At 47.7% G+C, this 26,339-nt stretch overlaps 1 protein-coding gene across 1 annotated transcript in view; it reads left to right on the top strand.

Annotated features, from left to right (window-relative positions):
* The first annotated feature begins 267 nt into the window (after nt 1–267).
* Nucleotides 268–26,339, top strand: part of Dstyk (dual serine/threonine and tyrosine protein kinase) — a 42,920-nt gene continuing 16,848 nt past the window's right edge. Inside the window, exons 1-3 of the mRNA XM_051204170.1 lie at nt 268–561; nt 13,585–13,973; nt 25,217–25,880. Of these exons, the coding sequence (XP_051060127.1) occupies nt 297–561; nt 13,585–13,973; nt 25,217–25,880 (1,318 nt within the window). The 5' untranslated portion in view covers nt 268–296. The remainder of the gene's footprint in view (nt 562–13,584; nt 13,974–25,216; nt 25,881–26,339) is intronic.

Below are 26,339 nucleotides of genomic sequence, written 5' to 3' on the forward strand. Positions count from 1 at the left end.
GGCGTGTGGCACTCCACCCCGTCCAGACTACAAGTCCCAGGAGCCCGCGCAACCACGGTGCCTCTGCGAGCGCTTCCCTCACTCCCTCCGCGGGGGAGCGGAGAAAGGTTCTGGCCGGCGCCTGGCGCCCTGGCTGCTTGCTCTGCGGCGGCGGTGACGGAGGCTGGAGGCCCGGCGGAGTGCCGGCGGGGGCGTCGCGAGGCGGATTCCGCCTTCCCTGGGCGCTAGGGGGCGGGAGGAGGGGGCCGGGTCAGCGGCGCAGCCAGCAGCTAGCCGCGGAGGCAGCGGGCTGAGCGATGGAGGCCGACGGGCTGCCGCGGGCCGGCGAGTCCGTGGCGGGCCCGGGCCCGGGCGGCGGCGGAATGATCCGCGAGCTGTGCCGGGGCTTCGGCCGCTACCGCCGCTACCTGGGGCGGCTGCGCCAGAACCTGCGCGAGACCCAGAAGTTCTTCCGCGACATCCACTGCTCGCACGGCCACAGTTGTCCCTCCTCCCCCGAGGGCGGCGGCGCGGCCGAGCTTGGCCCTGCCGGAGACGTCGCCGAAGCCCTGCTGCCGCCGGGTAAGGAGGACAGGCCGGGAGGAGACGGGGAAACCGGAGGGTGGCACCCGGGTCAGCAAAACAAGCCCCGGGGTGGGGGGGGGGAGGCGGCCGCGCGCGGGGCCTGCGCCGCGGGGATCCCAGGTGGGGTGGGGGGACGTCCCCGGGGAGAGGTGGCGAGCGGCTGCAGGCCGGGCAGCAGAACCCGAGCAGGGTGGGAAGTGTGCAGTCTGGGGGGGCCGTGTCCCTCCAGTTAGGCATTAGGTGTCCCTGGAGTCCCCGGACGCCTGTGCACTGGGATGTGTGTGTGCGCGCGGGGTTTGGGTGTGTAAAATGCTTGTAATCCAATCAAGAGGCAGCCCTGCGAAGAAGATGCCCTCTAAATAGGATCTGGAGTCGCCGAAGGAAAAAGATAGCTAATGAGTGCCAGCAGTTAATTGGCCAGAGGTGTTGCTTGCGCTTATGGTCAAAGAGTTAAGGAAGACTTGTTGTTGTTGTTGTTGTTGTTGGAGGTGGAGTGGGGCGGTGTTGAGCCCTTGAAGAACTTGTCCTTCTTGACTTGATTCCCCCCCCCCCCCCCAGGATGTGTCAGAGGTCCCAAATCGCTTTAAATACTGCAAGATCTTTGATCCTCCTTAATTACTTTCAAACTGCAATTGGAGGGTAACTGGAGGGAAACCTGTGCAGACGTCTCCTTAGGAAGTTGATGGAACAGAGAGGCCATTGGCATTCCACATGGGTACGGTTTGTGGACAACATAATAGCAGATAGGTGCTTGGTTTTATTTACTGATTCACAAGCCGCCATGTGGGTTAAAATAATGTCAGGAGTGCATTAAAAAAGTGCCATGTCCCATGCTCCATCTCACGGATTCTGGTTGTGTAACCGGTAGGTGGGTCCTAAGAGTCTGGTTTAGCACTCAGAGATGCTGGGATCTGGTACAGGTGTTTTAGTAACACTTTCAGAAATATGAATTTAGATACTGCTGACAAATTTGCGTGTAAGGTGAGTTGGACTCCACACTCATGTGCATGATTAGTATCTTAGGTTTGTCTGAGGCTTCCAAAGGGGGAATTTAAAGATTATTGTTCAGGATAGCAACTTAAAGAACCCTTGTTTTAGGCCAACCAGATAGCTCAGCCTGTAAAATGTACTTGCTACCAAGTCTGAGCTGATCAGGAGAGAACCTGCTCTTGGTCAGCACACCACACACACATGCACACATAATGAATATGTTTACTTATTTTTGGTTTTCCCAAGCAGGGTTTCTCTGTGTAGCCCTGATTGTCTTGGAACCCAGGCTGTAGACCTTTAACTCACAGATATCCACCTGCTTCTGCCTCCCAAGTTCTGGGATCAAAGGTGTGGGATACCACCGCTGGGCTGAATATATGTATTTTTTTTTTTAAAAAAAGATCTTTTGTTGTTGTTATCAAAGTAGGAAATCTCTGTAACAGCCCTGGCTGTACTGGAACTTGCTCTATAGATCAGGCTGGCTTTGAACTCACAGAGCTCTGCCTACCTCTGCCTCCAGAGTGCTGGAATTAAATGAGTTTTGCCACCACTGCCAGGCAGATTACCTCAGGAGACAAAGAGCACTTGCTGGACACAGCCCGAGACTTGCTGTCTAGAAGTGCTTTGAAGCAAGTTCCTCCATCAGAAGACCTTCCTGTAGTTTTACTTTAAAAGCTCTCTGTTGCTGCTCTTACTTAAAAATGACTGTTAAAAATGACTATTTCAGAGTTTTTTTTAAAATCAGAATTAGATGGAGAGTTTCAAATTTTCAAGCATCTTGGTTGGCCTTGTTTTCTTTTTCTGGAGACAGGGTTTCTCTGTGTGATAGTGCTGGCTGTCCTGGAGCTAGCTCTGTAGACCAAGCTGGTCTCGAACTCACAGAGATCCGCCTGCCTCTGCCTCCCCAAGTGCTGGGATTAAAGGTAGGAGTCACCACTGGCTTGGGGCTTTTGTTTTCTTTAAAGGCAAGTGTAAGACATACAAAGAACACCTTTGTGTTTTTGCTTAATTGGCTTTTCTGGTTGACTGCAGCAAGATCTAAGTTTTGCATCCTTAAACCTTTTTTTCTCATCCTCCTTTGGAATGTGCCCATCTTAATAAAATTCCAGGAGGACACAAATGACAGGATGGGGGAACAATTTGATTTTGTTCCATACCATGCTTCCCAATCATCGGTAGGGTTTTATGTTTGATGGGTGCAACTGCACCAAAATTGTAAGCATCTCTTTCTGTGTCTGGTTGAAGGATGCCGTCATCCCTGTTATTTTGGAAAAGGTGTTAGAAAGTAAAACCACTCCATAAAGGACAATCAGCTCCTTGTGCTGGTTGGAGCTTTTTGGTAAGGTCAGAGTCACTGGGAGGCTGTCTCAGCTTTCTTTTGTGAATGTTGGTTTCTGATTAATAGGGACTCAGAACATGGAGGAAAGGGCACTCAGTTCTCAGCCTAACAAGCCCCTCTCAGTTTATTGCAGTGTGTGGTATTTGAGTAACTGAAGACCAGGGCTAACTATACAGTGAAGTTGTTGGACTAAAAATAATAACAGCAATTTTTAATATTTCTTTATATACCATTTATCATAACATATGATACCACTTTTTAGTTTGTTTGTTTTTCAAGACAGGATTTCTCTGTATTGCTTTGGTGCCTGTCTTGGAACTTGCTCTGTAGACCAGGCTGGCCTCAAACTCACAGAGATCTGCCTGCCTCTGCCTCCCAAGTGCTGGGATTAAAAGTGTTTCACACCAATGCCCTGCTTACTTTGTTTTTAATTTTACTTTCAACCACAGAGAACTGGGAAGAATTCTAAAATAATGCTCTCTCTTAGTTTTGATAGGTATATATTCACTCAAGTCCATGTATAGAACATAAAATAGCTCCAGTATTTTACAAGTGAAATGTGGATGGAAGGCCAGGCTGGCCGGTGTGTGCCTGTAATCCCAGCCCTGGAGCCAATTAGGAGGATCATGGTCAGGAGGGTCTCTGTTAAATTCAGGGCCAGCCTGGGCTTCGTAGGGAGTTCCCGACTAGGCAGGTTTACTTAGCAAAGCCCATCTCACAACCCCTCCACCCCCAAAACACTAGAAAGGAAAAGAAAAAAGTAGATGAAATTAGGCATGGCAGCACGTGCCAGCAACTCTAGTGCTCGGGAGGCTGAGATGGGAGAATTGTGGGTCAGCCTGGGCTGGGCAGTGGTGTTGGTGCTAGTGACATGGATTAAGTAGAACTCTTCAAATACTGTGGTTTTGAGAGTAGCTTTGCCTGTACAAAGAAAACTGTACATTGCTGTTGGAGTCATCTCATGTGGCTGTCCAGGAGAGACCCTTGATCTGTTGGGGTTTTTGTTTGTTTTTTTCTCCTGTGCTAGAGCATTCAGAAGCAGTGAGACAAAGGCTCTGAACCCTTTTTAGGCGAAGCAGGGTAGAGCATTACACAATAGAAGGAGGAAAAGTGTTTGCCTTATTTATGATCCAGTAGAGGTGCTAGCTATTGCAGCTCTCTCACAGCTCCCCACTTTAAGGAGTTGGAATGACTCATGTGTGTCTGCCTGGGCCGTTGTCATTTGTGCACCTCCCTTGGTCTTAACTGATCATGACTATGTTGTGTCACAGCCTCCTCTTCTGGAGACGGGGTTTGCCATTGTCCTTACCTCTAGGATTGTTGGGAGTTAATACTGCACTTTTAGACCAGCCTGCTAAGGTGCTGGGAAATAGCAGCTGCCTGTTGTTTTTGGTAGTCCACCGTGTGTCTGGGCCGGTCTTACGGGGCTCTGTTCTAATGATCCCTCTGCATCTCGAGTGCTAGGATTACAGGTCCACACCCAGCCCCATGGTGGCCATTACTAGATAGACATGGGAGCGTCTGGGATGTGCTGGTCAGGGTGGTACATACGGGGTTAAAGAGGCAAGGGCCTTAGGTGAGTGGGTACCAGTGTCCTCTCCCTCTCCCTCTTTTTCTCCTTTCGGTAGAGCCTCAAGATGTAGCTCAGGCTAGCCTCAACCCTGTAACCCTTTCTCACCTCCCAGAGTGAGGAGACTCTGGGTGTGTGGTACTGCCTAGTTGAGCTGAAGTTAGAGTCCATGTCCTTTGCAAAGTGATTATGTTCATGTCCCAAAGAATGATTTTCATGCAATACTCACTAGACCAGAGTGCCACGTATGAGAAGTGAGGTCTTAACGCTCATGAGCTCAGCAGCTCTTTGTGTAAGCCCTTCTGTCTACCTTGGGGCCTGAGATGAGCCATTCCAGATTGCAGTTAGGAGAGGGAGCTCAGTGCTTGCCTCATCAGGACCACTAAAGGGCCCTCTACAGGCTGGTTGCCTACTTAGCCATCACCTGACTTTGAAGGGATGGAGCTTGATGCGATCAAGGACATATGAGACTGAAGAGCTAAGCAGGGCATGCTGGTGCACTCCTTTAGTCCCAGCACTCAGGAGGCAGAGGCTCCTGATGGATCTCTGTGTGTTCAAGGCCAGCCTAGTCTATACAGAATGCTGTGGAACAGCCATGACTATGTAGAGAGAGCCTGGTTTTGGGATCTTGGGACTTGAGGCCTGACAGAGAACAAGTGTAATGGTGGTTGAGATATATGAACTCTTCCTCTGAGCTGTATAAATCAGGGTTTCTGTGGATGTCCCCTTATGTTCCTCTCAAGTCCAGACCAAAACCCTGAAGGAAAGCCATCATCGTCCTCTCCTCATTTGAAGTGCCAGTCTTATGCAGTGTACTTTTTGCCCTGTCTTGGGTAATGTGAGTGGTTTGGATGTATTCTCCAGCTCTGTGCCGTGTGGCTTTGGGAATCTCTGGGCCAGGCTCACTTTGGAATTGCGCTTCTGTTCCCTGGGGCACTGTTCTCTGGCCAGGAAGCTGGAAGTAGGGTTTCAGAACTGTTTTGCTTTTCACATGTCTAACTAATTGATGCGTCAGAATTGTTCTGAAGAATAATGTCTTGATTATGTATTCATAAAAGCCTTTGAGTTTTAAAATACATTCCTTTTTTTTTAAAGTGACTTTTATCTCTTTACTTGGGTGGATGTAAAGTATCTAAATTTAGATTAATCAGATTAAGAACTTTAATGTATTATTTATGTCAGATTGGCTTCTCTTTGGTGGCTTTTACCCTTTCCACTCCGGATAGTGGGGAGAGAATTTCACAAGATTCCCTCCATCTTTCTCTTTTCTCTTTTGTCTCTTTCCTCCTGTTTCCTGTCTTTGTCCCACCCCCCCAACCCACCCTTCCCCTAGACTTCGCAGAGCCCAGAAGGAGCTGGGTTACAAGACTGCTTTCTAAGAACACGCTTTCTATTCAGGTTAGAGAGACCATAGCTGAGCTGTTCCCCGAGTTTGCTGTTTAGGACTGTTCTGTAGAAGAGACTTTAGATCTGAAGTTGTGAAGACAGGGGAGTGTGGGGCTGGCACACATGGTCTCTAGAGAAGCTGAGTTCATTCTCTGGAGAACAGCTGACATGTTCTCTTGTGCATATTCCATGGAGAGAGGCAGAGAGTTCCTACCAACCTGGCCTGGAAAAGTGGTCTTATCAGTATAGACCAAATCTTATCCGGGTCCTCTCCTCTACTTCCGAGCGAGCAGGAGGACCCTTTGTGTGCACTGTGAAGTCAAGCTTCTCCATTGATGGATGAACTTTTAAGTACTGTGTTGAAGTACCGCTGTCTCGGCTTGTGGGTCTGAATTCTAAACTTCATCCTGAAGTACTTAGATTAGTGCCCGGATGGAAAGATTTGTGCAGGGCGGCAGTGAGGACAAGAACTCCTAAGTTTTTTTTAAAATATACCAAATCCTGTTGTTACTGTTTCTGACATTTTCTTTCCTTGTAGGGTCAATGTATGTCTCTTGGTCTCTATTTCTTGGGGTCTAGAACTGTGCTTTGGGTCATTAAAAAAGTATTTTGAAGCCAAGAAGTGATGTCGCACACCTTTAATCTGAGCATTCCGGAGGCAGGGGCAGGGAGATCTCTCAGTTCAAGGCCAGCCTGGTCTACAGAGTAAGTTCCAGGACAGCCAGAGCAGAGCTGCACAGAGAAACCCTGTCTCAAAACACAAACCATACAAACAAAAAACAATACTACAACAACAACAAGAAGAAACCACAAAGTATTTTGAAATAATTTCAAAGACACATGAACACTTTCAGAAGCATGCAAAGAGCTTGTGTGTTTGTTCATACAGTTTACCAGTTGTTCGTGTTTCCCAGTTGGCCCATGTCCTCTGTGTTATGTGTCATCTCTTCAGAGCCTTTAAGAGCAAGATGCAGACAGGTTGTCTCATCTCTGAAGACTTCAGTGTGTAGTTCCCCAGGCAAGGCCGCCATTCCACATAATCATGGCGCTCTCCAAACCAGGACGTCAGTATGGGTTCCTGCCATCCGGTGTTTGGCCGTATTGGAGCTTGCTTGCGACTGTCCCAACACATGTGCTTGGTATTTCCCTTGAACACATGTTGCATTTAGCTGTCACCCCTCTTCAGACTCCCTTAGGAGCAGTTCCCTTACCCTTTTCCTGATATCTGTATCTGTGCAAATTTAAAGGCCTTACTTACCTAGTGTACTATGACTAGACTCAGTCACGAGCCCTCAAGACTTTCAGACAGTGGACATGAGACACATTCACCTCCCAGAGCACAGGCTGCATGCTTCCACTGTGGAGATGTTAAGCTTGACCACGAATTAGGTGGGTATCCTCTCGATACCCCACTTTAACGTCATCCTCTCTCCCTTGCTCTAGTCTTTTGTGGGAATGTCTTCTCAGATTTTACTGATCTCTTGTTCCTCAAAACCCTTACTTTCTCTAGACCAGTGTTTCTCAACCTGTGGGTCCAGGCCCCATTGTGTGTGTGTGTGGGGGGCAGGGGTTGAATGACCCTTTCACGGGGGTCTCTGAAGACCATTGGAAAACACGGATATTTACATTATGATTCATAACAGTAGTTATGAATGCTTCATAACATACAGTTATGAAGTAGCAATGAAATGATGTTATGGCTGGGCTCACCACAGCATGAAGCACTGTATTGGAGGGCCACAGTATTAGGGAGGTTGGGAACCGCTGCTCTAGAATAGCTCTAGATTAGCATCCTCTGACAGTCTTCACTGCTCAGTGGTAGTTTCCATATCCATCATTCTTCCTGTCTCGTTGCTGTTCTAAAGACAGCTTGTTTTATTTTTATCACTGTGGACTTGGATTTGGGAATTTTTTTTTTGAGTAGGTCATAACTCTTAGTAATTTTTATTCTATGATTAAATTATTCTGTTTGATTTGTAGACCCCTTTCAGGCTGGTGGCAGTGTCCTTTTGGTATGTGTTCACCTTGTAATCATTCCTAATGCTTTTGTACAAATGGTAGAACTTAAAGCCTCTGTAATGCATAGGCCTCACTTCCTTCGAGGAATTGCTTCTGTTTCTGCATCCCATAATGACAGGCTCAGCTGCCTGTTGTGTTTCTGTTCCCTGTGCACCATGATGGTGTGAGAAGCACTTTCACTCGGGAAGGAACTTGTTGGTAGGCTGCTGAGTGTCTTCATCTTTTCACAGGCTCCGGGTACCAGTTACCAGGGAGGCCTCCCTTCTTTTTCCAGTCCAGCACACCCTCTCATGACTTTTAAAATATGGGGATCTTCCCAGGGCTACCACACAAAATAACTTTAGCCATACTCCAGGAGCTGGATTTGAGCTTGCAATAAGAGCATTGGTTACTGCCTTGCGTTGTTGGTGGTGCATGCCTTTAAACCCAGCACTTGGGAGGCAGAGGCAGGCAGTTTGAGACCAGCCTGGTCTACAAGTTCCAGGACAGGCTCCAAAGCTACACAGGGAATTCCTGTCTTGGAAAACCAAAACCAAACTGAATAAACAAACAAAACAAAACAAAACAATCCTTGGTTACCTGAATACTTTTAGCTTTTACACCATCCCTTCCATCACAGTCGCTTGTCCTGAGTTTTAGATCCTTTGGGACCAAGTAGGACAAGGAACTGTGATAGAAGCGATGGTGTTTGGAGAGGTGTCTCCGTATCATTCAGAATCTTCTATGTTTAGGGGGTGCTCAGAGAGTCCCTTGGAAATGATAAATATGTTTGTTATCCAGAATTTTTTTTTTCTCTAAGCTCCTGGGAATTTTGTTCCAAGTTCAATACTTCAAAACTTATAGTAGAATTGATTGAAGTAGAAAGACTATGTAGCATTTCTTTTTCAACCTCTAATTGATCCTTACCTCTCTTCTTGGCACATGTAGCTAATGGAAAGTAAAATTTCAGTACTTATTTTGGAAGTGTATGTTTGTGTCACAATTCCTTTCAGTTAACTATAGAATCTATTTGATTTGCTTTTAGACAGGACTTATGTACAGTAGCTTGCCACAAAATCACATAGTATATAGAGAAGTTAAGTTACAAATGAGATAAACAGACAAACAAATGACCTGAACGGTGGTTGTGGTGACATAGACTTGCAGTCCCAACAGTAGGAAGGTAGAGGCAGGGGACCAGCCCAAGCCGCAGAATGAGACCCTGCCTCAGACAAACAAACAAACACCAGCTGGATTAAGACCTGAATGAACCCTCAAGTCCTTGTCACTCACTCTTAAGGTGTGGTGACTTTCCTTTTCCATCTCAAGGTCAAAACCCAATCTCCTGTAGCAAAACCAGGTTACCAGGCAAAGAACGGCGCTGGAGCTTCATAAACGATGACCCCAAACCAGGGAAGGTAGTTGTGGGGCTTAGGGTCGGTGAAGAAGGGACCGTGGTGGAGAGTGGCATAGCCGGGAATGGTCTAATGTACAGGCAGAGTGGGGAGACCAGCGTGGCCTGTCTGTTCAGTCTCTCAGTGTGCAGCAAGACACTGCTGAAATCTAGAGGAAAGAAACGAAGTTAAGTAAGGCGGGTCATCAGTAATCCCAGCACTCACTCAAGGCCAGCCCCGTCGACATAGAGCCTTTAATCATAACACATTTGGACACAGACACAGGTGGATCTTTGTGACTTCAAGGCCAACCTGGTCTACACAGTGAGTTCCAGCCAGAGCTACATAGTGAGGCCTTGTCTTGGGAACACACACCTGCCCCCCCCCCCAAAGGATATACTTTCACTCCTGTGGGTGCTGTGTAACCCAGGAGTGGCAGGTGCCTGCAGAGGCCAGGAGAGCCAGAACCGCAGGAGAGGGAGTTGTCTGCATGCGTGCGGGGTGGGAACTGAACTCGAGTCCTCTGGAAGAGTGGCGAGTGCTCTTAACCACTGAGCCCTCATCTTTGCAGCCTGTTTCTTTCTGCAGCTTCTCATTAGTCTCATTTCAGACACCTGGCCTTACTGCTTCCTCGTGCTGGGCTTACGGTGTGAGCCCACATGCCAGGCAGGTCTGTCTGATTTCTTCCTAGGCCTTTATTCCTCATGGTCTAGGGTAACATTCATAGCAGTTTATCAGTTTGTATTACATTGAAGCTCTACAATGACAAATTTTGTGTATTTGACCCTGGCTAGGGAAATGGCATTGCCTAGCATCACTGCTGAGCCCGGGGCACAGCTCCGCACAGCTGTCTCAGGTCCTTAGGTAAAGGTAAGTGGAGAAGCCTGGGCTGCTTTTGAAGTTTGGTTTGAGGCTGCTCCGTAATTTATAAAGGAGGGCAGACAAGGCAAACAGAGCAGGGTATAGAAAGGGAGCCAAGCAGGCTGTCTAGGACAGTAAACACAATGGCTTCTCCTTTGTGCGCCTCCCTCCTACCCTGAGACCCTTGTTAGAAGGAAGTTCAGGCAAGATAACTGGATTTAGGAACAACCACCATGAAGAAAGGCGGAGAGATAAAGCCTCGCTTTGCTTTGCGTTTAGGCCAGTTTGATTTGAATTTTCCTGCAGTCAGAGTTGGCAGGGTTAATGTGCACAGCTGAGAAACCCCACTGATGCCTTCTGGCAGCCCATATTGCAGATGCTGCTGTGTTAATTACCAAAGAAAACTGGATCAACTCACAGGTCCTTTAGCTGTCTCCCGGCAGCTGCTGCAGCTCAGGAGCAGGCTTCCTTCCTCCCTCCAGTGTCAGATGCAGCTTTTAATCTCTTCTTCAGAACTTGCTAAGACTGCATTGTAGGTTCTGAGAGCCTGGGGCTAGTTTAGTCACCTTTGATCTGTACTTAATAGTGAGTAGTTCAGGAGGAGCTAGCGTAAGTAAATTCATGTATAATCTAAAAATAAAAACAGCCGGGCATGGTGACACACACCTTTAGGAACCAGAGGCAGGTGGATCCCTGAGTGCGGGGCCAGCCTTATCTACTTAGTACCCAGGCTAGCCATGTCTATATAGACCCTATCTCAGAATAGCATTAACAACAACCAGGCCAGTTAAGATGAGAATGTAGAAGCAGAAAGATGGTGTGACTCTGCCAGTCCGTGGATGAGCAGTGTAAGTGTCAGGGGTCAGGGCCAGTAGACTGCCAGGACCAGTGATCATCCCAGGGCTGTCCCCACTGCCAGCTGCCCTCCTTGTCACGAAGCTGCCCAGAAAAGGAAGACATCCATCTGCTTTTGGCTCCATGTCTCTCATGTTGGAGATCAGTGGAAAAGCTAACCCTCATGGAGGGGCAGGGGGCTTGGAGAGTGATGGGGAAAACACGGGGGCAGCGATAGAGGCTCACCCAGCTCAGAAGGAACCCTGGCACGTGGAGCCCTGGCGAGTGCCACAAACAGGAAGCGGACTGGGCCCAGCCTCCGCCCCCTGCTATGGGTCACACCAGCCTCAGCCCCTGCCATGGGTCACACCAGCCTCCGCCCCCTGCCATGGGTCACACCAGCCTCAGCCCCTGCCGTGGGTCACACCAGCCTCCGCCCCCTGCCGTGGGTCACACCAGCCTCCGCCCCCTGCCATGGGTCACACCAGCCTCAGCCCCCTGCCGTGGGTCACACCAGCCTCCACCCCTGCCATAGCACATAGCACGGCTTTGGCTGCTCTGACTGCAGCAGCTCGGCTCTGCAGGCTATTTTTGTAGGAGAGATGGAACACGGGAGGATGATGATTTGGGTCAGATGAATAATGGGTGTGTCTCTGTGGCTTTGGCTGATGCAGCATGCTTTCTTGGCTTTCCTGTTGTTGATACTTTGTGTCAGAGGTGTCCTGAAGAGGCTCAGTGGGTTTTCTTTATTAGCACTCTGCTGCAGGGAGCAGCAGTGGCAAGCCTTAGGGCTGCTGGCCTGTTTTACTTCTGCCTTTGTGATAGGAAAGGCGAGGTTGTCAGTGCGAAGAGCCTTTTAGGTGAGAATCGGGGAAGGGCTAGGAAAAGAGGGGATGAGGACATGTAGACGAGAGTGAAGGCAGGCTAGCTGGCATCTTCCTTTCACATTCTGTGCTTCTGTTTTCTTCACAGCTACTCACTGTGCAGCGAGGGAGCCTGTTAGGAAGGGTGGCTCCCTTGAAACTTCATCACAACACTGTGCTTTGAACACATAGTAGGGTCACTTCTGTAGACAGCTCTTCATAACCAAGGGATTCTTACACAGGACAGACACATCATTTTCAGTGCTGTCAGCCATTGTGTTGGGTGCTGAGGATGCAGAGAAATAGAAAGTTCTTCATGCTCTGACTCTTAGAAGCACTTACTAACGGGAGAGCCTCTGCGCTGGATGGTAACATTGCACAGACCATTGTTTGTACCTTCCTTGGTTTAGAGTGTACGGCAGGGTTAGACCAGTGAGTAGCCTGGTGTGGTCTACTCCTGTGCTTCTTAGACAGCTGGGACAGAAGCAGGTACTCAGGAAATGCTCTCTAGGCTTTCAGAGGAACTACGCCTTCCCCAGGAGAGCAGGGTTCCCATTTCTAGTGTGCTAATGTGTGTGCTGAGGCCATCATACCTAGACATGAAACAGAGGACCATAATAAATGCAGAGAGGGACTTAGGGAGGTCAGACCTCTTGAACCTTTCTGATGATGCTACTTGTGGAGGTTAAGGGAGCATGAGGCAGGTACATTCAGAAGAACTACTTTTTCAGTGAGTCAGGCCTCTTGCCTCATGAACAAAACAATACCACAAGTGGTTTGATATCCTGTATTGTTAGGTGACTAAGGCAAATAGTATCTCAGTATTACCACCTTAAGCTTAAATTATGACGTGTGTGTTTGGCTCAGAGATTGGCTTCCCCAAATCTTAGATGGTGGCAGACTCCATTGCTGAGGAAGTTTGGGACCGAGAAAATTCTTCCTTGAGCATTTCCAGGAACCAGTTCCCAGCAGGTTTTTAAGCTTTTCAGCCTGCACAACTCTACTGAAATCTGTTTGAGGAAGTGAGCCCTTTAGGTGAATGGTGGTATCCCCAAAGGAGATTAGTTTTGAGATTACGTCTCTTAGATTTGCCTGGATTTTACCCTGCTTGGGCAGGGTTGTCCATTTGTCTTATGTTGTCCGTTTTTCTTACTCATGGTCTTGTCAGCCATCATCAGAAAGAATATGAGTTCATTGGGGAATGTACATCCCAATTAAGCATCCAGTACCTCAAGACAACTAGGCAGCTGGGTGCCGTTGTTGGCTGTCAGGGTGATGAACTGGAAAATGCTTTTGCGCTCATGTCATTTTGTAGAGGTTGTTACTGCCCCCCCATGTGTGTCCCTATCAGCATATAGGCATAAAATAAGTTTAAACGAGGAGCACAAGCTAAAACTGTATAGGGTAGGGACTTAAAGGGGCTGTGAATTCAAGTCTTTCACCTTCGGTCAGAGGAAGCTTTCAGTGTGATACATTTAGATACAGTTTCTTCTTGGACTCAGACCCTAGTTATTGCCGTGTAATATCTGGTGTTTTGTGATGGAATCCTTGTGAGCTGCCCCTCCACTGTGCAAAGGGGGAGGGACTGTCAGATCACTGTTACCTTCTGTTTCCCTGTGATAGGCTGGCCAGGTGGACATTTGACAGTTGAAGGACATTTCCCGGTGCCTCCTTTAACCACAAGTTTCCTGGAAAACTCCCTCTAGGACGGTGCCCTTTAGTGGGGTCTCTGGAAGTCACTCTTATCTACATCTTTTTCCTCTACCCTCCCCATCCCCGACCCAGGCCAGCTGAGCTGCATTTCCTTCCCACCCAAGGAAGAGAAGTATCTCGAGCAGGCTGTGGACTGCCTTCCCTGTATATTGATCCTCGGCCAGGACTGTAACGCCAAGCGCCAGCTGCTGAACCTGCTGTTGGGGGTGCAGGTGCTTCCCACCATCAAGCTGGACGGTGATGAGAGCTGTAAGCTCCGGAGACTCCGCTTCACCTATGGGACCCAGACTCGGGTCAGCCTGGCACTCCCCGGCCAGTATGAACTGGTGCACACGCTGGCTGCACACCAGAGCAACTGGGAGACCATCCCTGAGGAGGACTTGGAGGTTCAGGAAGACAGCGAGGATGCCGCTCATGTTTTAGCTGAGCTGGAGGTGACAATGCATCACGCTCTCCTACAGGTACCGGCCTTGCACGTATGTCTGCACCAGCTTCTTTTCTGACATTTTTAGAAAGGAGTCTGGTGCTGTGTATTCTGAAAGGAGCATAGAATGAGAGGAATGTGGTCCACGAAGCTGACTGGCAGGCAGTAGCAGTTTGACGCCTGCCTCTGCTCATCATTCCTGGGGAATGTTCGCCTCCATCAGACAGGTAGGGATATGTGATTGTTGCATCTCGACAAGTTCTTACAGAGTAGTTATCAAAGTTATCAAAGAAAGCCTTTTTGTTTCTTGCCGTCCCTTTCTAAATGGGCGGTGATATGATGAAAAATTAATACTCTTAGTAGAACTGAGACCATGTGAAAAATGGTATTGCTGCTTCTCAGTACTAGCTGTTAATTTACTGAGTGAGTGGGACAGTTCATGTCCCCAACCTTATAAGGAACCCGGGTCTGGTTCATTATAAGGGGGCAAAGCATCCCTATCATTTGGAGAACACCTGGCTTCTTTTTCTGTAAACCCCTAAAGAAGCGTATGTGTGTTGTCTCTCCATCGTTCCCGCCTTCACACAAGAAGGACTCGTCTCTTTTTCTGCCCTTCATTTGCTACTAAGTAGTTAGGACTAGGCCATGGCTAGACAGAAATGGGCATTGGCAAAGGATGTGATGATTGGGGTCAGACCAGGTAGGATTAAAAGAACATGATAATGCTCAAAATTCGGGGTTCATCACCTTGTTTGACTGCTAGACAGGATGGGCCAGTTTGGCCAACTTGGGAGAGTGCATCTGCCTTTGTTAGTGCCTCTCTCTCCATCCACCTCTCCTCCAAGAGACTCGGTGTCAGCCAGCAACTGTGGCCTCTAACAGGGACAATCTTCTCATTTCCTCCTACGGTTCTTCTCTCTTATATGTGGAGTGGGCTATGTAACAATCCACATTTTCTCTCTCAGTTCAGCTTTAGTGGTGGGCTTCCTCTGTTTTCAGACACTTTACTACCGAGCTACATAGCAGCCCTATTTGATTTAAGTGTGTGTGTGCGTGCTTGTACGCATACGTATATGTGTTTGGTGTATGGGAAGAAGCCAGAGCATTATGTCAGATGCTCATCAATCATTCTACACACATACTACACACACACACATGCACGCACACTCACACATGCACAGGAGCGTGCGCGCGCACACACACACACACACACACACAGATTATAATTGAGGAGGGTACTGGGATTACAATACTAGAGTAGCTTTTTCTTGGCACAGTTAAAATGAAGATTCTCACTCTTCCTGAGAAGTTCTCAAGTTTCTCCTGCCTTTTCCTGTGGATGATAAGATTTCCTTTATGCAGTTTCTCCAGATCTGCTTTCTTCTGCAGTGCTCTGATGTGGGGCTGGGAGCAGACTCCGGGACTGTAAGCGTAGCCTCCTGTCATGCTGGGGGCTTTGTGACCTCTGTGGGTTTGGCTGCCACTCTCTTCACCACAGGCTTTCATCTGCCAGTAATCAAGGGTTCTGAGCTCACTGCTGGGAGCAGGGCACAGCTACCTGGAGAGTGCACATGCCCGTGAGAAAGATATTTTGTTCGGCTCCAGTTATATTTAGGATCAATGAGTTCATGCTTCTGTTTGATTTGGAGAGGGGGTGGTAAATAAAGGAAACATTTAGCTAAAGGAAACCAAAATTGAATTAGGGGAAATGGATGTCCCTTTGAGCTGTCAAACTATCAAGGCAGAATTTCCCCCTGCCCTATTATACAATGGTCATTTTTCTAATATGTTAAAGTCCTCACAACCTCATCATTTTCAGCATATTCCAAGAGACCAACTGAAATCAACTCACACTGGGTGGTACTTCCAGCTTGTTCGTCTAGATCCCCTGAGATTCCTGGTTTACACTTTAATAAGAGGAATAAGGGGTCAGATCATTAGTATTTGAGACCTTATCTAGTGTTCAGATGTGGCTTTTTCCCCAGTTGGCAGTGCATTTCATAACTCCTAATATACAGTATTTTATATGCAGAAACACTTTCCCTTCCCAACCCCCACTCACTTTCTAGCATCTGCATCTACCATCTTCTTTAAAAGTCTCCTCTTACAGGGCTTGCACAGTCCTGTAAGTGTGTGTGTGTGTGTGTGTGTATCTGTGTGGTGTCTATGTGTGTGTGCCTGTGTGTGTGGTGTCTGTGTATGTGTGCTTGTGTATGTGGTGCGTCTGTGTGGTGTCTGTGTGTGTGTGTGTGTGTGTGTGTGTGTGTGTGTGTATGTGGTGTGTCTGGTATCTGTGTGTTATGTGTATGTGTGTACGTGGTGTGTCTGTGTGTGTGTCTGTGTGTGTATGTGGTGTCTGTGGTGTCTGTGTGTGCTTGTGTATGTGTATGTGTGTGTGGTTGTCTGTGTGTGTCGTCTGTGTGTGGTGTGTGTATGTGGTGTGTCTGTGTGTGGTGTGTATGTGTGAGTGTGTGTGTTTGTCGTCTGTGTGTAGTGTATGTGTGTGTGTCTGTGTGTATGTGTGGTGTCTGTGTGTGGTGTGTATGTGAGTGTTTGTCGTCTGTGTGGTGTGTGTGTGTAAGTGGTGTGTCTGTGTGTGTGTGTCTGTGTGTGTATGTGGTGTGTCTGTGTGTGGTGTGTATGTGTGTGTGTGTGTGATCTGTGTGTGGTGTGTGTATGTGGTGTGTCTGTGTGTGGTGTGTATGTGTGTGTGTGATCTGTGTGTGGTGTGTGTATGTGGTGTGTCTGTGTGTGTGTCCGTGTGTGTCTGTGTGTGTATGTGGTGTGTCTGTGTGTGGTGTGTGTGTGAGTGGTCTGTGTATGTCTGTGTGTGTATGTGGTATGTCTGTGTGTGGTGTGTATGTGTGTGTGTTTCGTCTGTGTGTGGTGTGTGTATGTGGTGTGTCTGTGTGTGTCTGTGTGTGTATGTGGTATGTCTGTGTGTGGTGTGTATGTGTGTGTGTTTCGTCTGTGTGTGGTGTGTGTATGTGGTGTGTCTGTGTGTGTCTGTGTGTGTATGTGGTATGTCTGTGTGTGGTGTGTATGTGTGTGTGTTTCATCTGTGTGTGGTGTGTGTATGTGGTGTGTCTGTGTGTGTCTGTGTGTGTATGTGGTATGTCTGTGTGTGGTGTGTATGTGTATGTGGTGTGTCTGTGTGTGGTGTGTATGTGTGTGTGTGAGTGTGTGAGTGGTCTGTGTGTGGTGTGTGTATGTGGTGTGTCTGTGTGTATGTGGTGTGTCTGTGTGTATGTGGTGTGTCTGTGTGTGTGTGTTGTCTGTGTGTGGTGTGTATGTGAGTGTGTGTGTGATCTGTGTGTGGTATGTCTGTGTGTGTCTGTGTGTGTATGTGGTATGTCTGTGTGTGGTGTGTATGTGTGTCTGTGTGTGGTGTGTGTATGTGGTGTGTCTGTGTGTGTGTGGTGTGTCTGTGTGTGGTGTGTGTGTGAGTGGTCTGTGTGTGGTGTGTGTATGTGGTGTGTCTGTGTGTATGTGGTGTGTCTGTGTGTGGTGTGTATGTGTGTGTGTGTGTTGTCTGTGTGTGGTGTGTATGTGAGTGTGTGTGTGATCTGTGTGTGGTATGTCTGTGTGGTGTGTATGTGTGTCTGTGTGTGTCTGTGTGTGGTGTGTGTATGTGGTGTGTCTGTGTGTGTCTGTATGTGTGGTGTGTCTGTGTGTGGTGTGTGTGTGAGTGGTCTGTGTGTGGTGTGTGTATGAATCCTGTGTGAAGATGGAATTGCTCAATCTGAGAGGATCCCTCAGCTCAGCAATGCTTCCTTTACTGTGACCGTTACATAATTTCAGTTGCTCCGGGCTTGCTCTTCCTCTTTTGCTCCCCCTCCTTCTCTTCCCCTCCTCCATCATCAGCAGCAGCAGCGTTATTTGCTTTGTACAGGCTGGCCTGGAACTTACAATTCTTCTGCCATAGCCTACCACATGCTTGGGATTTTAAATACGAGCCACAACAGCTAGCTGTGTTGTTTTGCCCTGTTCAGTAGCCTGCTCATCCCCACAGGTATTTCCTGGCCTTTGGGAAATGTACATGTCACCTCAACTAGCCTGCCACACAGCTGGATTGGTGGCATAGTTATTGGCTCACATGATGTCTGGTGAGATACTTCAGGGAACAGAGGAAGACTAATACTTCCAGAAATGGTCTTACTTACTTTGCAAATATTTGTAACTAACTGGTTACAGTGGTAAATATTTCTCTTTGTAACCATCAACTACTAGCCATCGGTGGGAATAACCTGTTTTTAATACATATACTGATTTTTAATTATATTTTAGCAGTTAATGCTTTAAAAATCCAGTCGCCACAAAGCATCATGAGAGAACAAAAAATTTATACAAAATTTTAACCCTGAAATTTCCTGATTGTTTCCAGAAGACTCACTTTTCTCACATTCTGGCTAGTTATTGGAAATTATTCTGGTGCCTAATAAAACAAACATTGTGTGTTACCTGTCTTAGTCAGGGTTCCTATAGCTGCCATGAAACACCATGACCAAAAAGCAAGTTGGGGAAGAAAGGGTTTATTTGGCTTATTTGGCTGGTGGTCTTGTGTTCTGTGAGAAAACAGGCTGAGCAATACAAGGGATGCAAGTCAGTGAGCAGCACCCTCCTTGGCCTCTGCATCAGCTCCTGCCTCCAGGTTTCTGCCCTGTTTGAGTTCCTGTTCTGATTTTCTTCAGTGATGGACAGTGATACAGAAGAGTAAGCCAAATAAACCCTTTCTTAGGAATCTGTCTTTTCTCAGTTCACTGTTCGTTTGCCTTTGACCTTCCAAGCTAACTCTTGGAGGTTATCTGACAGTTTAAAGTCTTAATCTTCTCCCTTTGCTACCACTATCCTGCACAATACTGTCCCCCCCCCCCTTTCAAAACCTGTTATGTCTCCCTCTGAGGAAAGGCTAGTGTGGGGAGGGAGTCTACTCATTCTCAAGAGACTGAATAAATTGTCAGTAGGCAGGAACTTGATTTTAAGGTTCTTGAGAATATTTTCTCTGATTTCTTTTGAGATACCTCTGCCAGTTTTAGATGATGAGCTGTTGTTTCATATGGTGAAGGCCTGCCATGCCTTCTCTTTCAGAACTTCCCTGACATCAGAGCAGATAGTTCCTGATATACAGTCGTCTGTCAGGAACTGGTTAGACATGGCTTTTGTGGCTAGGTAGATGAGGAACTGTGTGGCCATCTGGTTTTGTCACTGAGCTCTGTAACTCTGTGAGATGGGCCTGGTCATCCCTATCTTTTAGGATTGATGTGAAGCTAAAATAAGACAAGATATACAAAGAGTCCAGCTCTTCCTTCCATTTAGATGAATAAATCAGTGTCCTTAGGAAGAGTTCCTGGGTTGCAGAGGTGGCTTGGTGGTTGAGTGTTCTTGCAGGACCTGAATTCAGTTCCCAACACTGTGGAGCCACTCATACTGCCTATGACTCTGACTGCAGGGGATCTGACACCCTCTTCTGGCTTCTTCAGGTACTGCACTCACACATATTCACACACACACACACACACACACACACACACACACACACACACACTTTAAATTTTTTAATTTTGAAAAGAACAAAGTTCCTATTTTCTCAGTCATTTGTCTCTTCCCTAATAATTAGCCAAATACAGACTTTCTCTTTTCTTTCAAACTGAAGTCCTCGTGCCAGCTAACTTTTGGTTCTCCAGCCTTACTAGAAGTAAAATTCTTCATAATTCATTATGACTTGCTCTTAGTAAAATGAAAGGAGAAGCTGTTTATAAGCACAGAATTTAATTGAGGTCTTCCTTTTCCATCCATTTTCTCTTTGCCTGGGAACCTCATCAGTGGCTTCATAAAGTTTCAGATTCCCAGTGAGGTGCTCTGTCTACTCCCTGTGCTTCTGAGACAGAGCTCTGGGGTGGCCTCACATTAACCCCAGTTTCTTAGGAGGTATCTCATGGCCTAGAAACCCATTTGCTTAAGCTTCCCTTGGAGAGTATCTGTACCAACCAGAGTCAGTATGTTTTCTACAATCTGACGAGGGTAGAGCAGTGTTTTCTTTAATATTTAATAATTAATAATTAATACTTTAATAATTAATACTTAAGAGTGAGGAGCAGGTGACATAGCTCAGCAGGAACAAGTGCTGGGTGAGAGCCCATGGTAGGCGAAGGGAACACATTTCTTCAACTTGTCCTTCGACCGCTGCATATGTAGCATCGCACACGGCGACCACCTGTCCTCTTCCATACACACCATAACAATAAATACAGCCAAGTTTTAAGAACTTTCCAAGTGCCAATGAAAGGGGCTTCGGAGGAAAACTACAGGCAGAGATGGGTGGAGCTCTCTTAGTGACAGAGAGACCTCAAAGACCTGCCTGTGGAGGACAGCAGAGTGTGGACCTCTCTAGCCCTTCCCAAAACTCTGAATAATGGATGAGGTGGGTAGGGCAAACGCTGTACTGTGTAAGCGGCTTTGCAGGAGCAGGGCTATTACTGGATTAGTGTATGCTGCTTTTCACGTGGTCTTACCTGAGGATGTGGAGAAAGCCAAGGCACTTGCCAGTTCCCAACGTCAGCCCAAACAGCTGTTTGAGTTACAGTTAGGACAACTACCTCTCTTACTTAGGGCTCTACTGCTGTGGTAAACACCATGACCAAAAGTACCCCAGAGAGGAAAGGGTTAATTTCAGCTTATAGCTCTCAGGTCATTCTCCATCACTGAGGGAAGTCAGGGCAGGAACTCGAGGTAGAACCTGGAGTCAGGAACCGAAGGGGCCTTGGAGGGTTGGCGCTTCCTGGCTTGGTCTCATGGCTTTCCCAGACTGCTTTACGCCACCTGCTCAGGAGTGGTGCCACCCACAGTGGCCTGGGCCACCTCACATCCATAACTAATTATGAAAATACCCCACAGGCTCGTCTCTCCTCACACAACTCTAGCTGTGTCAGGTTGACAAAAACAAGACAAGACAAATCCAGCCAGGACACCATCCTTTATGTAGCTGAACTTAGCAGTGTGCTGTGTGCTACACAGTCCCCGCCAATACGAGAAATATCCTTAGGGAGCAGTCAGCTTCTTCAATGATTGCACGATGGACGATTGGCACTTGCCACTTCATACGGAAAACAAAACCAAAGAGCTGTTATTCTGCTGGTCTGAGAGTAGCAAGCACTTCCTTTTACGTTCTCTTTCTTTAAAAGCTTTTCCTTTTTAAGAAACTCCTCCTCTTATACAATACACCCCGACTACAGCCTCCCTTCCCTTCACTCCCCAGTCCTCGTCTCTCTCCTTACACACTCTCTTAACCTTGCCGGAAGAATTGGTGTAATTCAGATGACCTCGAAGGATTCGGTCATGATTCCCCGAGGTCCCCCCCCGGTCCCCCCTGCCCCAGGAGCAAAATGCTTACTTATTGCTTCAAACAGCAGTGTCAGATAAAAGCGAGATGTGACCCAGAAGGTGGGAAAACAGCCAGTTCAGATAAGTGTGTGTGGTGTGACCTGAATTAATAAGAGCATCGTTTCTTCATCAGTTAACCCACAGTTTCTTAGTGTGTACTGTCCAAGTTACAGGCACTGTTCTGGGTGGTAGGGAGGTGTAAATCCTTCCTGAACTAGACAGTTGAGGTCAGACTTCCTGTCTCAGGTGGCTATGATGGGCTTAGGACAGCTCTGGTCATCCACTCAGTAGTAATTATTATTTTCTACTCTGTGCCTCAAGAAGGCAGTACTGGCTTTCCTTTGTTTATCCCCACAAAATATGAGTCATCCCCTCGCCATAGCCTTATTACAGGGTCACAAATCGCACTGTAGTCTGGGTTGATTTGACTGCTGCTCGAGTGTGAGGCTGTAGGGACACCGTGGAGACCGTGGGACACCGTGGAGACCTTGGGAGACCGTGGAGACCGTGGGAGACCCTGGGAGACCCTGGGAGACCGTGGAGACCCGTGGGAGACCCTGGGAGACCGTGGAGACCAGCTGACAGTGAACGGAGGGCGGGGACACTGTTTCTGCTCTCCGTCCAGTTTTGTTTATTGCATCATGCATTTACAAATAGCCAGGCATAGTGGTTCTTCCTGTGCTGTGGAGGTTGAAACAGGAAGATTAAAAAGTTTAAGTCTACTTTGTGCTACAAAACAGCCACGCAGAGGTTAGGAGTATACAGCCTTTCTCAGAAGTGCCAGGGTATCATTACAACGCCCTTAATCTGCCAGGTGTCCATGCCTGTAGTCAAGCACTTTAGATGTGAGGCAGGAGGATTGACACAAGTTTGGGGCCAAGGTCCAGGCTAGCCAGGGCTGTGTAGCAAGGGGTGAAAGTGAGCCCAGGAAATGTATGTGCACTGAGCCTAGAAGGTGCTTCCTTCCCTAAGGTTGCTCACTGTCCGCACAATAAGTCAGGGCACAGCAGGGGTTGTTTTGAACAACAATGAAGTGTCAAACAAGTTTCCCAATCAGAACCCAATCCCTGCAATTTGAGGCACAGACACTGCCCCCCCCAAAGCCCTTAATCAGTAATCATGAATTTGTACCTATGAGTAAACGAAGTCAACTGTCTCTGTCTCTGTCTCTCTCCCTCCCCCCTTTCTTCTCTCCCTCCCCCCTCCTCTCTCTTTCCTTTTCCAGACAGAGTTTCTCTGTGTAGCCCTGGCTGTCCTTGGTCTACAACCAAGCTGGCCTCGAACTCACAGAGATCCACCTGCCTCTGCTTTCTGAGTGCTGGGATTAAAGGTGTGCGCCCACCACTGGGCTCTTTCTGTTCTCTTAAAAGGTGAGTGTTGATCTTATGTATGGACTTGGCAGTTTTGGTTGATGGTTTTCTTATGCACAACATGGTCCTTTGAGGAAAACCTGAAGTGTTATTTTTTAAATTTTAACCATATAAAATTATTTTAAAAAATTAATTTGATGAAATACATCTTTTACTTATTCAGTGCATCTTCATCATTTTTATCGTTGACTCTTCCCCTCTCTCCCTAACCTCCCCCATCTCTTCACGTGCCCCACCCCACCCCCACTTTCTTGTAACCCGTGTAGTCCAGCTAGTGTTGACTGTTGGAATGCTGACTGGTCTAGTTGACTTAGCTCATGCAGTTAACTAAAGTTTCAGTGAGTTCACGAGTGCTCTGGCCATGTCTTCTAGAAGGCTCTCGGCTCCCCTCCCTGTCCTCTGACTCTTACATTCTTCCTACCTTCTTTTCCACAATGTTCCCTAAGCCTTAATGCATGTGGGGTTTATATAGGGGTCCTGGGTAGGGCCCAGTCACATCATCTCAGCATTCTGAGCAGTTATGAGTTGTTAGTTAATTGCCGACCACTACAGACAGAAGCTTGTCTGGCTGAGGCTGAGGTCAGCAGTTTAACAACATGGTCAGTTAGCAAGGCAGCAGTGGGTGTTGCCCTCCTATGACTTATGACCTCCCAGCCTTGGGCTTTTGATTAGGTTTTCGGTACCAGCTATGAATTCCCTCAAGTTCCCTGGGTTCAGTCTTCAGCACGGCATAAGGAAAGCATGATAGTGCCTGATGCGCCAGCAAGCCCTTGGGATCCCTGCACTCCTCTGGTGAGATGGGCAGCAGTGACCGGAGGGCTGAGTGGACCAGTAGCAGGAGCTAGAGGTCCTGCTTCACAATACCGAAGAAGGAACCAACTCCGGAAAAGTCTTCTGACCCCATCGAACAAACACCTTTCTCTTTCTCTGCTCCTTAGGATTCTCGTTAGTCTTCTTACCATTAATGTGACTTTGCTGCTGGTATTTATGCAATTGTGTATTCTAATCTAAACCTTGAAATTAGTTACGTGCCAGCTTCCCCGAAGTAACGGCTCACATTCCAGCATGTGTAAGTCAGGGTAGTAAAAAGGGTTGTTCTGGACAGCAAGATGAGAGCCAGGCGTGTTTTCCACCTAGAAAACACTCCCTGCAATTTAAGGCAGAGATGAAACAGCAGATTCCTCTTGACCTGGGTTTGGGTTTATGTAGTTTGCTCAAATTACAAATGAGGAGATGCTAAAAGGCTCTTAGATTTCTTGGAGTTCAAGAGACTAAAGTATCATGTGACTTACCTGAAAATAGGTTTAAGTTTTTATGTGTGTGTTTTGTTTGGTCTTGCTCTGTGTGTGTGTGTGTGTGTGTGTGTGTGTGTGTGTGTGTGTGTGTGTGTGTGTGTGTGTGTGTGGTAGGGGTTGGTTTCTGAGACAGGGTTTCTTTGTATGGTCCTGGTTGTCTTGGAACTCATTCTGTAGACCAGGCTGTGTCTCTCATTGAACTTGAAGTTCACTGAACCAGGGGGCTCACGTGGCCATTCCTGGGATTGGAACTCAGGTCTTCATGCGTGTGCAGCAAGTGCTCTTACCCAGTGAGCCCCCTCCCCAACAGTAAAACCACAGTGTAACTTGACTGAGCCTTTGAGAGGTCTGAGGAGTCTTGGAATATGATAGAAATGTTTGGTGACCTTGGCTGTCAGTTTGCAGAATGATCTCTTGGTTTGACAACTAATTATATTGTGGATTTACTTATGCTAGACATTGGCATTCCAATAGTAAGTAAATATGGCCTCTGCCTTTAAAGGATTTATAGGCTCACAGGGAACAGAATCTCTTCCCTTCCCACGTCTTCCTTTCCCTCCCCCTTCCATTTCTTCCCCTCCTCTTCCCTCTCTTCTCATCAGTTTTCGTTTTCATTTCTCTTTCCCCTTTCTCCCTCCTCCCCTTTAAGATAGGGTTTCCCTGGGTTCCAGCCCAGGGTGGCCTGGAACTCACTGTGTGCCCCAGGTGGTGTGCCACACCTCTGTCTCAACAAGATGGGTTTTACATAAGTTAACCGTGAGTGTGTTGAATGTGGATAAGGAGAAATAGAGTGCCAGGGTCCCTGTAACAGGAAAGACTGTAAGCTGTGACATGCTTTACACACTGATAGTTGTTAAAGGCTGCTGGGGTTAGCCAGGCTAGCAGGTGGGGATAGAGGTGTGAGAGCAAGACTAGAGGGAGACTGTAGGATTACTTCCTGTCTGGTAGTTGCCCTAAGAATTCATTTTTCTTATACCATTTGTCTCTTTTTCATGGGGAATCAAAGGAAGGCAGGGACTAGCTACTCTTTTCATCTGAAATTGCTGGAAGGACTGCCCTCTTTCCTCTTTAGTTTTTCACTATCTAGATGAATAATTGCCTTCGTAGGTCACAGGAGGGGGTATTTGGGACCAAGGAAGGAGGTTGGCAAGTGACTGGGGTACCCTGAAGAACAATTGCTCCATTATTCGTCTGGATTTTGGTCTCAGTGCTGATGTGACCCCTTCTCCTTCTAGGAAGTGGACGTTGTGGTGGCTCCATGCCACAGCCACCAGCCTGCCGTACATGTTCTGGGTGACTTGGCGAATGACTCCTTGCCTGTGATAACCTATGCACTTCGCAAAGATGAGCTGTCTGAGAGGGATGAACAAGAGCTTCAGGAAATCAGGAAGTATTTCTCCTTTCCCGTGTTCTTTTTCAAAGCACCCACGCTGGAGATCATGGACTCCTCCTGTGAGAGAGCAGAGAGTGAAAGATCACCTCTGTATCGACAGCTAATGGACCTGGGCTATCTGAGTGGCAGTCACAGGAGCTGCGTAGCCCCTGAGCAGGACAGCAGAGCTCAGAGCATGTTGGTGCAGCAAGGCGAGAAACTGAGGCAGCTGAGTGCATTTTCTCAGCAGCTGCTACAGACCCGCCTGGTGGACGCAGCCAAGGCCCTGAACGTGCTCCACTGCCGAAGCCTTGACATTTTCATAAACCAGGCTTTTGATATGCAGCGGGACCTGCAGATCACTCCCAAACGCCTGGAATATACTAGAAGAAAGGAGAATGAACTGTACGAGTCATTGATGAACATTGCCAACCGGAAGCAGGAGGAAATGAAGGATATGATTGTTGAGACTCTTAACACCATGAAAGAGGAACTTCTGGATGATGCTGCCAACATGGAGTTTAAAGGTAGGTTCTAGAGCTTAGTGGGGTGCTGGGACTGCGGAGGCCTCTGATTCTTTGGGCTAGAAGCTGAATACCCTGATTCTTAAGGTCCAGCAGGAGGGCGCTCTCATTATAGTTAGCATTTCTATCGCTGTGAAGAGACACCTCGACCATGGCAACTCTTATAAGGAAAACAGTGAGTTGGGGCTGGCTTACAGTTTCAAAGGTTTAGTCCATTGTCATCATGGTGGGACACAGTGGCACAAGGGCAGACGTGGTGTTGGAGGAGGAGCTGAGAGTTCTGCATTTTGATCCGAAGTCAGTGTCCACACTGGGCATAGCTTGAGCATAGCAGATCTCAAGCCTGGGCCCCAACAGTGACACACTTCCTCCACCCAGGGAGGTCAAGCCTACTCCAGCAGGGTCATACCTCCTCTAGTGCTTCCCCCTACTGCACTCAGACTACCACAGCACCTTAACCCT

Source organism: Phodopus roborovskii, unplaced genomic scaffold (assembly GCF_943737965.1).
Source record: "Phodopus roborovskii unplaced genomic scaffold, PHOROB, whole genome shotgun sequence".
Lineage (NCBI taxonomy): Eukaryota > Metazoa > Chordata > Mammalia > Rodentia > Cricetidae > Phodopus > Phodopus roborovskii.